Source organism: Rhinopithecus roxellana, chromosome 12 (assembly GCF_007565055.1).
Source record: "Rhinopithecus roxellana isolate Shanxi Qingling chromosome 12, ASM756505v1, whole genome shotgun sequence".
NCBI lineage: Eukaryota > Metazoa > Chordata > Mammalia > Primates > Cercopithecidae > Rhinopithecus > Rhinopithecus roxellana.
The window spans coordinates 74,421,626-74,435,652 of NC_044560.1; the positions used below are offsets into that span (position 1 = coordinate 74,421,626).

Here is a 14,027-nt window from a genome sequence, read left to right on the forward strand (position 1 = left end):
CTCAGCCTCCCAAGCAGCTGGGACTACAGGCACCCACCACCATACCTGGCTATTTTTTTGTATTTTTAGTAGAGATGGGGTTTCACTGTGTTAGCCAGGATGGTCTTGATCTCCTGACGTTGTGATCCACCCGCCTCAGCCTCCCAAAGTGCTGGGATTACAGGCGTGAGCCACTGCGGCCAGCCACTTTTTAAAAATTTTAAAATATACAATTAAATTGTTATTTACCATAGGGTTATTTTTATGGTTATAATAAAAATTATATATGAGCAAAAATAGAATTCATTTCTAAACTCTTAATATTTTTTCAAATTTGCTATATATTTTTCTTTGAACATGTGGCCTGTCTGCCTGCAAACACACAGACTTTTTGATTCACATAGAGTTAAATATATATTAGTCTAAAGACAAACTTTAGATGTAAGAAAATTATGGAATAAGTATGTGTGTGTGAGTTTGTAACTATTTTCAGAAGAAAAGAACAATATGGTAACAAAAATCATTTTAATAAGGTGACTACTATAAAACTAAAAACCTAAAAAATACCAAAAGCAAATGTATACTTTGTGCTTTGCATTGAATTTATTACTGTACAATCCATGACTTACAGTTCTGAATCTTTTCATGCAAACTCTGTATATACTTGCCTGATACTCATGCTAGACCCATACTTTGTTTCTTACATTTTTTTTTTGGTTTGTTTTATAGTTTAGGAAGTATTCATTATATGAGCTGGTCTGTGATTATCAGAATTTTATGAAATTTAGTGCACACAAAATAATTTTTAGATGTAATTCCAAAAGTAGTGTATTAAGTTACATTTTACTTAGAGCACTTGATTTTGTTCTTTTAAGGAGAGAACAATAAGTTTTGAGTTTTCTTTAGTGATTGTTCCTTTCACTTTTTATAATTGACATAACTATATTTATTGAGTCAATTTGTTCAGGTAAGTACTAGGGACGCTTCATAAGTCATGAGGATTTTTTATATATATATGTGGCAAACATATATTACAGTTCATACTGTGTAATCAGTGTTCCATAATAATTCATAAATATCCCTGCTGGAGTTAGTTTGTAATTTCAACTCAGATGAAAAATATCAATGATGAAGAGATAAGATTGATTCTTCATATGGAGTGGACAGGACATTTTTTCCAGACTATAAAACAGTTTTGCTGAATTTATAGAGAAATTCTGGCCGAGGCAGATGGATCACCTGAGGTCAGGAGTTTCAGACCAGCCTGGTGAAACCTGGTCTCTAGGAAAACTACAAAAATTAACTGAGCATGGTAGCATCCACCTGTAGCCCAGCTACTCAGGAGGCTTAGGCAGGAGAATTGCTTGAACCCGGGAGGCGAAGGTTGTGGTGTGCCAAGATTGTACCATTGCACTACAGCCTGGGTGACAGAGCAAGACTCCTCAGAAAAAAAAAAAAAAAGAAATTCTGCTTATTTTCTACTTCAGATATGTTCTCTTATATATTTTCCAATTATATGCATCACAGCTCTTCTTCTGAATGATAGCTACAGTTTTCTCACTGTTCTCTTCACCCCGTTTGATTTCACATGATACTTTCTAGATTTGGATGAGAAAATTCTATTTTTAGTGCGCTCAAAAATGGATTTTAACTGGAGAGTTTGCTTATCAATATAACTTTCAGATTAGTTAAGATCAAAGGCAGCCAGGTGTGGTGGCTCACTCCTGTAATCCCAGCACTTTGGGAGGCCCAGGCAAGTGGATCACTTGAGGTCAGGAGTTCGAGACCAGCCTGATCAACATGGTGAAACCCCGTGTCCACTGCAAATACAAAATTAGCCGCATGTTGTGGCTTATGCCTGTAATCCCAGCTACCTGGGAGGCTGAGGCAGGAGAATCGCTTGAACCCAGGAGGCGGAGGTTGCAGTGAGCCGAAATCGCGCCATTGCACTCTAGCCTGGACCAGAGCAAAACTACATCTCAAAAAAAAAAAAAAAAAAAAAAAAGGCACACACTGTCCATAGGTAAGCGGATTAAATTAGCATTGGTTTTCTTTATTTTTAAAAGAAAAATCTTATTAGATTCTTATACAAAGTGTGGCAAACATAAAACTTGCTTTAAAATATGGAAATTAAATTTTTTTTTTTTTTTTTTTGAGACGGAGTCTGGCTCTGTCGCCCAGGCTGGAGTGCGGTGGCCGGATCTCAGCTCACTGCAAGCTCCGCCTCCCAGGTTCACGCCATTCTCCTGCCTCCGCCTCCCAAGTAGCTGGGACTATAGGCGCCCGCCTCGTCGCCCGGCTAGTTTTTTGTATTCTTTAGTAGAGACGGGGTTTCACCGTATTAGCCAGGATGGTCTCGATCTCCTGACCTTGTGATCCGCCCGTCTCGGCCTCCCAAAGTGCTGGGATTACAGGCTTGAGCCATCGCGCCCGGCAGGAAATTAAATTTTTAAGAGAGTTAATGGTAAGTAAATTAATGTTTTTGTTTGTTTGTTTGTTTTTGTTTTTGTTTGTTTTTTTTGGTTTTTTTTGTTTTTTTTTTTGTTTTTTTTGTTTTTTTTTGAGACGGAGTCTTGCTCTGCCACCCAGGCTGGAGTGCAGTGGCCGGATCTCAGCTCACTGCAAGCTCCGCCTCCCGGGTTCACGCCATTCTCCTGTCTCAGCCTCCCTAGTAGCTGGGACTACAGGCGCCCGCCTCATCGCCCGGCTAGTTTTTGTATTTTTTAGTAGAGACGGGGTTTCACCGTATTAGCCAGGATGGTCTCGATCTCCTGACCTCGTGATCCGCCCATCTCGGCCTCCCAAAGTGCTGGGATTACAGGCTTGATGTTTTTGTTTTTTGAGATGGAGTCTCGCTCTGTCTCCCAGGCTGGAGTGCAGTGATGTGATCTCGGCTCACTGCAAGCTCTGCCTCCAGGGTTCACACCATTCTCCCGCCTCAGCCTCCCGAGTAGCTGGGACTACAGGCACTTGCCACCACGCCCGTCTAATTTTTTGTATTTTTAGTAGAGACAGGGTTTCACCGCGTTAGCCAGGATGATCTCTATCTCCTGACCTTGTGATCCTCCCGCCTCGACCTCCCAAAGTGCTGGGATTACGGGTGTGAGCCACCGTGCCCAGCCACGAATTTAATTTTCTATGATATAATTACAGCACAATTTACATTTCCATGCAGAATCTTTTAAGTGTGGTGTTAAAGGTTGCAAAATAATGAAATGACCTCTGAATTTAAAATTTAGAAAAATATATCTTTTCCATATTGATTTTACAATTTGAAGAAAAATTTCTCTTATTTTTATATTTATATATTTTTATATAATGTGATTATTTTATTTTACATATATATATAGTGGGAGAAGTTTAGTCTACATTTTTTATTTTTAATCACCAAGCTATAGCCAACTGCTGGGTCATTTTCTCTGAAAAAACATTTGGAGATCATGACAGCTTTTGGATTAAAACATTCTCTGTTATTTTGCATGCAAACTAGTTTACTGTGTTCACAGAGTGGCCAGTCATGGGACCATAAGCAACACCTGCCCCTTTAGTGTCTTTCATACCATTACCATCAGCACCAGAAACTCCAGGTGCCCCAAGCTTAAAGTAAAAATCCTAAAGTACATAAGCTTCTCCCATGCAATGTGCTGGATCCAGAACATGCTGTTAAATATCAGAGTTCCTATGGTTGTGACTGACAAATGACAATGATAGCCCCAAAATACATATTTTTGATACTGTTTAGCCAAGATTATCACAAAGACACAGATAGTATTTGACACATTCTTATTCTTCTATAACGTTTTAAAAATATTTTCTCTTGACAGATAAAATGTGCACTTTTTCTGTAAAACATAATATTTTGAACATGCTGTTAAATATCAGAGTTTCTATGATTATGACTAAAAAAATTAAATGACAATAGTCCCCAAACTATGCATTTTTATACTATTTAGCCAATATAATCACAAAGACACAGTATTTGACACATTGTTATTCTTTTATAATGTTTTCAAAATATTTTCTTTTAACTTGACAGATAAAATGTATACTTTTTCTGTAGAACATAATATTTTGAAGTATATATACATTGTTATTGTTTCTAGGTAAATTAATTACCTCATATAGTTAACATTTTTGTGGTGAGACCAGGTGACATTGTCTTATCAGTTTTCAAAAATCCAAATACATTATGAACTATAGTCACCATGTGGTACAATAAATCTCTTGTACCTATTTCTCCTATTTGACTATAATTATGTATTATTTGACAAACATTTTTCCAACCCTCCATTTCTTCTAAATACCTTGGCATCTGATGGTCACCATTTTACTCTACTCTCTACATCAATGGGATTAAGTTTTTTGGAATCCATGTGTAGGTGAAATCATGAAATACTAATCTTTCTGTGCCTGGCCTATCCGAACTAATATAATGTCCTCCAGCTGAATCCATGTGGTTTAAAATAATATAGTCTTTTTTCTTTTTTTCTTTTTTTTTTAGGCCAGGTGTGGTAGCTCACACCTGTAATCTCAGCGCTGTGGGAAGCCAGGGCAGGTGGATTGCTTGAGCCCAGGAGTTTGAGACCAGCCTGGTCAACATGGAAAAACCCCATCTCTACTAAAAAAACAAAACAAAACAGCTGGGCATGGTAGTGCACGCCTGTAATCCCAGCTACTCCAGAGGCTGAGGCATGAGAATCCCTTGAGCCAGGGATGTAGAGGTTGCAGTGAACTGAGATCGTGCCACTCCACTCCAGTCTAGGTAGCAGAGTGAGATTCGGTCTCAAGAGAAAAAAAAGGAATTTTCTTATTTAAATAATAATTAGTATTCCATTGTATATATCTACCACATAGTCTTCATTTACTCATTAGATGTTGAACTGTTTATTCTATATTGTGGCTATTGTGAAAAGTGCTGCAAACAACAGAACAGCAAATGTTTCTTCATTCTGATTTTATTTGTTTTTGGATACATATCCTGTAGCGCAATTGCTTTTATGACATGGTAGTTTAAATTTTTTGAGAAATCTCTATTTTGTTTTTCATAATCGCTGTCTTCATTTACATTTCAAACCAACAGTGTGCAACGCTTCCCTTTTCTTCTCATCTTTACCAACACTTTTTCTTTTTAATAAGAGTCATTCTAACAGGGATGAATTGACATCTCCTAGTTTTGTTTTCTCGTTTTTGGCTTGCCTTTTTGTGACAATTGACATTGAGCATTTCTAAATATATCTGTTGGTCATTATTATGTTTTTTTTTTTGAAAACTTATTTCAGCTACTTATTTTTAATAGTTACTTATTTTTGTTGTATTGTCATTTGAGTTTTTGTATATTTTTGATATTAACCCCTTGTCACACATATAATTTGCACATATTTTCTCCCTTGTTTTAGTTGTTGCATTCTGTTGATTGTATCAGATTCTGTGCAGCAGCTTTTTAGTTTGAAGTGATCTGACTGACTTGTTCTTCCTTTTCTGTCCTGGGATACTTAGGTTAAATAAAAAAACTTGCTGCCCAGACCAATGTTATGGGGCTTTCACTCTATTTTTTGGTAGTTTAAGAGTTTTAGGCCTTACATTTAAGTGACTAATTTATTTTGAGTTTATTTTTATGTATGATATGAGATAAGGGTCTCACTTTTCTTTCTCTGCAGATGGATATAAAGTTTTCTAAACATCATTTATTGAAGATACTGTTATTTCCCTTAAAAAAAGTCACCTGTATTTAAAATCAGTTAGCTGTAAATACATGGATATATTTCTGCTCACTGGCCTATATCTCTGTTTTTATTCAAGTACCATACTATTTTGGTTACCATAGCTTTGTAGTGTATTTCAAAGTCAGGTAGGGTGATACCTTAATTTCTTTTGTCTTGATTGTTTTGGCTATTCAGGGTCCTTTTTGGTACCACATGAAGTTTAGATATACTTTTTTAAAATGTCTGGCTGGTCACCGTGGCTCATGCCTGTAATCCCAGCACTTTGGGAGACTGAGGCAGGCAGATCACAAGGTCAGGAGATCGAGACCACCCCGGCTAACACAGTGAAACCCTATCTCTACTAAAAAAATGACAGAAAATTAGCTGGGTGTGGTGGTGGGCACCTGTAGTCCCAGCTACTCGGGAGGCTGAGGCAGGAGAATGGTGTGAACCTGGGAGGCAGAGCTTGCAGTGAGCCAAGATTGCACCACTGTACTCCAGCCTGGATGACAAAGTGAGACTCCATCTCAAAAAAAAAATTAAAATGTCTGTGAAGTATGTCACTGATATTTTGATAGAGGTTGCATTGTATCTGTAGATCATTTTGTGTAATAGAAATATTAATAATGTCAGTTCATGAATGAGTAATATTATTCCATTGATGTATTACTTAATTTGTATAATGTTCTTTAGAGTAAAATATAAGGTGTTTCAACTTTTTGGTTAAATTTATTTCAAACTATAGTTAGGTAGATGGAATTTTTTTGAATTTCATTTTGAGATAGTTACTAATGTATAGAAGTGCTATGACTTTTTGATGGTGCTTTTGTATTTTGAAAGTTTAATAAATTTTGTTTGTTTTTGTTTTTGTTGTTTCAGATAGAGTCTCAGTCTGTACCTAGGCTGGAGTGCAGTGGCATGATCTCGGCTCACTGCAACCTCTGCTGCCTGAGTTCAAACAATTCTCCTGCCTCCACCTTCCAAGTAGCTGAGACTACAGGCACCTGCCACTACACCTGGCTAATTTTTGTATTTTTGTAGGGCCATGGTTTCACTCTGATGGCCAGGCTGGTCTTGAACTCCTGAGCTTGTGATCCGCCCGCCTCGGCATCCCAAAGTGCTGGGATTACAGACGTGAGCCACTGTGCCTGGCCTGTTTATTATTTTTAATATTTACTAATGTCTTAGGCTTTTGTATACTTCAAACTATGTATAGGGATAAAATAAAATTATACAGGAATAATTTAACTTCCTTTTCTCCAACCTGGATGCCTTTGATTTTATTCTCTAATTTCTTTCTCTTGGATATTTAGTATTATGTTTAGAAAGACTGACTAGAGTGGACATTCTTACCTTGTTCTAGCTCTTAGAGTAAAATCTTACAACATATCCCTGTTTAGTATGGTGTTAGCATTTTTTGGTTATATGTGCCATTTATTGGTTGAAGTGCATTTGTTCTATACCTAATTTTTTCAGAGATTTATCATAAGGGAATGTTAAATTTTGTCAAACTTCTATTGTGCATCTATTTTTTCTTTTTTGCACTCTGCATCTATTTAAATATTAGAGATGTGAAATCACTAATTCTACATACATACAAAAAATGAGAGACTTTGAACATCTCTATGCCTGCAAACTAGAAAATTTGGAGAAAATAAATAAACTCCTGGATACACACAACTTTTAAGGATTGAACCAGGAAGAAACCGAATTCTTGAATAGGGCAAAAATGTACAAAATATATAATAAAATTAGTAATAAAAAACCTACCAACCGTGAAAAGCCCTGGATTATATAAAATCACAGCCAAATTTTACCATATATACAACGATGAGCTGGTACTAATTCTACTGAATGTATTCCAAAATATCAACATGGAATTCCACCTTAACTCATTATATAAACTCATATCATCTTGATACCAAAATCTAGTGAAGACATAACAACAAAAAAACTACAGGCCAATGTTTTTGGTGAACATTGAAACAAAAATCCTCCATGAAATACTAGCAAGCTTAGTTCACAGGCAAATCAAAAAGTTATGTTGCCACAAACATGTGAGCATTATATCACATATGTAAGGATGTTTCATCATATACAAGTCAATACGTGTGATTCACCATGTAATTAAGAGCAAAAAATTACATGATCAACACAATAGATCAACAAAATAGATGCAGTAAAAGCATTCAAGAAAATCCAATATTCATTCATGAAAATATTCTCAAAAAAGTAGACATTAATGAAACATACCTCAAAAAAATAAGAGCCATCTATGACAAATCCTCAACTAACATACTGAACAGGCAAAAACTGCATGCATTTCTCATTAGAATAAAAATAAGACTTCACTCTAAACAATCCTATTCAACATAGTTCTGGAAGGCCTAGTCAGAGCAATCTAACAAAATGAAGAAATAAATGGCATCCAAATAGGAAAAGAAGTCAAACTATTCACTCATGATATAGTTCTTTATCTAGAAAACTTTAAAGATTTTACCAAAAGACTCCTAAGCTTAAAAATGACTTCAGCAAAGTCTTAGGATACAAAATTGATTGATATACACAAATGAATAGCATTTCTTCCAAAAATCAAGAACAGTTTACAATAGCCATAAACAAAAAATAATATACCTAGAAATACATTAAACCAGGAAGGTAGGCTGGGCGCCTGTGTTCTCGGCACTTGGAGGCTGAGGTGGGTGGATCATGAGGTCAGGAGCTCGAGACCAACCTGGCCAACATAGTGAAACCCCGTCTCTACTAAAAATACAAAAAAATTACCAGGCATAGTGGCACATGCCTGTAGTCCGAGCTACTCAGGAGCCTGAGGCAGGAGAATCGCTTTAACCCTGGAGGCAGAGGTTGCAGTGAGCCAAGACCACGCCATTGCACTCCAGCTTGGGTGACAGAGTCAGACTCCATCTAAAAAACAAACCAGGGAGATAAAATATCTACAAGAACAACTACAAAACTTTACTGAAAGTAATCAGAGATAGTGCAAATGAAAAAGCATTCTATGTTCATGGATTTATATTCATTGAATATAAATTGAATATAAAATATAATATATTTTATATTCATTGAAGAATGAATATAAATGTCTATTCTGCCTAGAGCAGCCTACAAATTGTTATTGTTATCAAACTGTCAATTACATTTTTTTTTTTTTTTTCCTGCGAGTCACTCTCACCTAGGTTGGAGTGCAGTGGTGTGATCTTGGCTCACTGCAACCTCCACCTCCCAGATTCAAGTGATTCTCCTACCTCAGCCTCCCTAGTAGCTGGGATTACAGGCACCCACCACCACACCTGGCTAGTTTTTGTATTTTTGTTAGAGGTGGGGTTTTGCTACGTTGGCCAGGCTGCTCTTGAACTGCGCTTAAGTAATCCGCCTGCCTTGGGTTCCCAAAGTGCTGGGATTACAGGCATGAGCCACCATGCTGGGCTCAACCACATATTATTTCTGGTAACAAAGCACAGCAACATGATTTCTTGAATTTTGCCTGGATCCTAATTCATTAAAGAAAGGTGAATACCATTAAAAGATGTTTAATACACTTCCACCAGAAACGAGGCAAGGCAGGCCATAGGGTGCCTCACAAAGGCTGTCGTGCAGGGGCGGGAAACCAAACTTACCAGGGAGCTGGGACTATTTCTTTATGAACATGATGGTTGGAAGCAAAAACGTGGGGCATTTCCCTGTTGAATACAAAGTAAAATAATGCATGTTGGTGTCAGCAGTTGGGAATAATGTAACATTTGCAGGCTCATAAGAGCTGCCTGAAAAAAGCATGTAAACAATAGTGATTCCTCCTATGGCCTGTGATTCAGCAGGTTTATGGAGCAGTTAAGAATCGCAGATGTCAAATGGTCAACATAGAATCGAAAGACATGTTTAATACAAATTATCATTAGTGGAAATACTGAATTGCTTCGTTTCTGCAATTTCTGCTGCTGCTTAAGATGCTTTTAATAAATCTGCTTTAAAATTTGATACCTGATAACTGATCTCTGTGGGTTTTGAATTGGCTGACTTAACCCAAATGCCAGCTCTTGCCATCTGACTACCATTAAAAGGAACTGAAGTGGTCAACAGTTTCACTTCCAATTTTTTTTTGTGTGTGTGTGAGTTTGTGGGAATTTTGTGGTGGCAGCTGTGGGAAAAAGCGATCTGTCATCAGAGCTCCTTTCCTCTGAGTTTTCATTCTCTCTCACCCTGGGAGGAGACCTGGAATCACAGGACAATTTGAAATGTGACAACCTGTGTACAGGAGAGCAGAGCCTGCCATTTCCAAACACCCAGAGTTTTATTCCGGGCCAAGCCTCTGTGATATCTTTCTTCTGTCACCAAATCAGTAGACTTTGCTGAATACCAAGCAGTTCTGTAACACCAACTCAGTGTCTAACATTTGAATTCTAACATCACCCAGAGTCAGCACAGACGTGGTTCAGGTCTCAGTCCCACAACATTGTCCTCTTTGCAGATGCCAGTCACAAACCCCATAGGCCCATCCATGTGCCGAGCTACTGTTTAAAAATTGTTCAATGATCTGATCAATCTACTCACAGAACTCAGAAAAACACTGTAGTTATGTTTACCAATTTATTATAAAATATGCAACTGAGGAAAAGTCAAACGGAAGAAATGTATAGGACAAAAAAAGAGGTGGAAAGATGAAACTCATAGATAACCCTGGTAAATAGCTGTGATTACTAAAATTCTTCATCCTTTGTGTTCTCCAGGAACAGTTTATAGAAAGAAATATCCCTTCTATTATGACTTAGACAGTGCTCTCTTTTTTTATGTATTACATAGCCAGACATAGACTCTGTCAGAGGTACACAGCCTCCATTTTGAACAGGGGCTGAGTAAAATAAGGCTGAGACCTACTGGGCTGCATTTCCAGATGGTTAGGCATTCTGAGTCACAAGAAGAAATTGGAAGTCAGCACAAGATAAAGGTCATAAAGACCTGGCTGATGAAACAGCTTGCAGTAAAGAAGCGGGATTAAAAACCACCAAAATCAAGATGGTGATGAGACTGCCTCTGGTCATCCTCACTGCTATACTCCCATCAGTGCCGTAATAGTTTACAAATGCCCTGGCAACATCAGGAAGTTACACCATAAAGGTCTAAAAAGGAGAGGCATAAATAATCCACCTTTTATCTAGAATATAATTCAGAAATAACCAAGGCCGGTTGCGGTGGCTCACACCTGTAATCCCAGCACTTTGGGAGGCCGAGGCGGGTGGATCATGAGGACAGGAGTTCGAAACCAGCCTGGCCAACATGGTGAAACCCGGTCTCTACTAAAGATAGAAAAAATTAGGCGGACATGGTGGCATGTGTTTGTAATTTCAGCTACTTGGAAGGCTGGGGCAGGAGAATTGCTTCAACTCAGGAGGTGGAGGTTGCAGTGAGCCGAGATTGTGCCATTGCACTCCAGCCTGGGTGACAGGGTGAGAGACCCCATCTCAAAAAAAAAAAAAGAAAAAAAAAGAAATAACCATAAAAATCTGCAACCAGCCTACAGAGAAGGCCATGCCTTTTTTTTTTTTTTTTTTTTAAGACGGAGTGTCGCTCTGTCACCCAGGCTGGAGTGCAGTGGTGCGAACTTGGCTCACTGCAAGTTCTGCCTCCCGGGTTCGCGCCATTCTCCTACCTCAACCTCCCCAGCAGCTGGGACTACAGGCACACACACCACACCCGGCTAATTTTTTGTATTTTTAGTAGAGACGGGGTTTCACCATGTTAGCCAGGATGGTCTCAATCTCCTGACCTTGTGATCTGCCCTCCTCAGCATCCAAAAGGGCTGGGATTACAGGTGTGAGCCACCACACCCGGCCAGCCATTTCTTTTATTTCTTTACTTTCTTGTTTTTTGTTTTTGTTTTTGTTTTTGTGAGATGGAGTCTCATTCTGTTGCCCAGGCCAGAGTGCAGTGGTGCAATCTTGACTCATTGCAACCTCCGCCCCCCGGGTTCAAGCAATTCTCCTGCCTTAGCCTCCTGAGTAGCCAGGATTACAGGAGCGTGCCACCACGCCTGGCTGATTTTTGTATTTTCAGTAGAGACAGGGTTTCACCATGTTGGTCAGGCTGGTCTCAAACTCCTGACCTTGTAATCCACCCATCTCGGCCTCCCAAAATTCTGGGACTACAGGCATGAGGCACACCGCACTCGGCCTTCTTTACTTTCTTTTCCTTTTTTTTTTTTTAGACGGAGTCTCGCTCTGTCGCCCAGCCTGGAGTGCAGTGGCTGGATCTCAGCTCACTGCAAGCTCCGCCTCCCGGGGTCATGCCATTCTCCTGTCTCAGCCTCCCGAGTAGCTGGGACTACAGGCGCCCGCCACATCGCCCGGCTAGTTTTTTTGTATTTTTTAGTAGAGACGGGGTTTCACCGTGTTAGCCGGGATGGTCTCCATCTCCTGACCTCGTGATCCGCCCGTCTCGACCTCCCAAAGGGCTGGGATTACAGGCTTGAGCCACCGCGCCCGGCCTCCTTTTTTTTTTTTTTTTGAGACAAAGTCTCACTCTGTTGCCTAGGTGACGTGCATTGGCGCGTTCTGGGTTCACTGCAAGCTCGGCCTCCCCAGTTCATGCCATTCTCCTGCCTCAGCCTCCCGAGTAGCTGGGACTACAGGTGCCCGGCACCACGCCCGGCTAATTTTTTGTGTTTTTAGTAGAGACTGGGTTTTACTGTGTTAGCCAGGATGGTCCTGATCTCCTGACCTCGTAATCTGCCCACTTTGGCCTCCCCAAGTGTTAGGATTACAGGTGTGAGCCACTGCACCGGGCTCCTTCTTTACTTTCTTAACAAATTTGCTTTCACTTTACTCTATGACTTGCCCTGAATTCTTTCTTGAGCAAGATCCCAGAACCCTCTCTTGGGGTCTGGATCAGGACTTCTTTCTGGTAACATTTTCCTGGCAACCACAAAGGGACTGTACTGAAGAGACCTCAGATCCTCCCCTCAAAAAATTATCTGTGGATACGGATTGGCTGACTTTGAGTGAATGGGATGCACATACCTGGGTAAAGGATGAGATTGGGTTACAGGCACAACTTAGGAAAGTCAGAGTCTCTCCTAGGACAGAGTGTGTTAAAGGCTCCTCCTAATACAAGGCAAGGATGCTTAACTGTACTTGGATTCGAGGGCCAACTTAAGAAGGTTACAGTCCTTCCTAAGATCTAGAAGGTTAGAGACTCAGTAAAGTCCCTCTCATCTAATAACTGATTTCACACTACAGGATGTTAATTGCTATCTTTTTGGATTAATCTGTCTTGCACTCTTTGCTAGTGGCTATGGGTGACAAAATTAGGCATCTACAGGACCATGGGACATGGGGGAGATTTTTCGTCTCCAAAAGGGGAAACTTGAGAGCTGATGGGACTGTTGGAAAATATCTTTTTGCTACCAAGAAGCAGCTGCCTGAACTTGTAAAATATATGACATTTGTACTCTTTGTGTAGAAATGCAGGATAAACTTACTGCATGTTTCCTTTCTCTCTCTCTTTTTTTTTTTTTTTTGTTTGTTTTTTGAGATGGAGTCGCCTGTCAAACATCGATCATTGCAGTAGGCACAATCTCAGCTCACTGCAACCTCTGCTTCCCGGGCTCAAGCATTTTTCCTGTCCCAGCCTCCTGAGTAGCTGGGACTACAGGTGCCTGCAACCACACCTGGCTAATTTTTCACGCCATTGCACTCCAGCCTGGGCAACAAGAGCAAAACTTCATCTCTAAAAGATAAAATAAAATAAATATAAAAGCAAAAGTATCTATTTCTTTCAGAAAATAAATGTATTATTTTATTAATTCCATTAAAAATCATGAAGTAAGCAATTAGTCATATGGAAACGCTTCTAGGCAGCACCAAGTTTCATCTCATAGTATTTAGCATGAAACCCAGAAATCAAGATAACAGGATTTGGACAGAGATACTCACTGTCAAAAATTACCCTGCAAAAAAAGAAACTGATGTTTTCATGAATCTATGTAACTCACCAATTATGTACCACATTTTCTCATGAAAATGTGTTCATTTCCAACAGCAAAAATAAAATATTTTTCCTCTTATTTTTCTTGGTAGCATTCTGAAAGCTAAGCCTTGAAATTCTGCTTGAAATCACCTAGCTACATAAAAAACACACTGAGAAAATTTGCAAACTCACTCTGGGAAAGAAAAAGGCATGGGAGGCCGGGCGCGGTGGCTCAAGCCTGTAATCCCAGCACTTTGGGAGGCCGAGACGGGCGGATCATGAGGTCAGGAGATCGAGACCATCCTGGCTAACACGGTGAAACCCCGTCTCTACTAAAAATACAAAAACTAGCCGGGCGAGGTGGTG

General features: G+C 39.4%; 2 protein-coding genes across 3 annotated transcripts in view; both read left to right on the forward strand.

Annotated features, from left to right (window-relative positions):
* LOC104657238 (zinc finger protein 431-like) overlaps nucleotides 1-4,614 on the forward strand; it is a 50,186-nt gene extending 45,572 nt beyond the window's left edge. Inside the window, exon 5 of the mRNA XM_030912895.1 lies at nucleotides 4,481-4,614. Within this exon, the coding sequence (XP_030768755.1) occupies nucleotides 4,481-4,494 (14 nt within the window). The 3' untranslated portion in view covers nucleotides 4,495-4,614. The remainder of the gene's footprint in view (nucleotides 1-4,480) is intronic.
* Nucleotides 1-14,027, forward strand: part of ZNF738 (zinc finger protein 738) — a 452,488-nt gene that overhangs the window by 219,861 nt on the left and 218,600 nt on the right. The window lies entirely within an intron of this gene.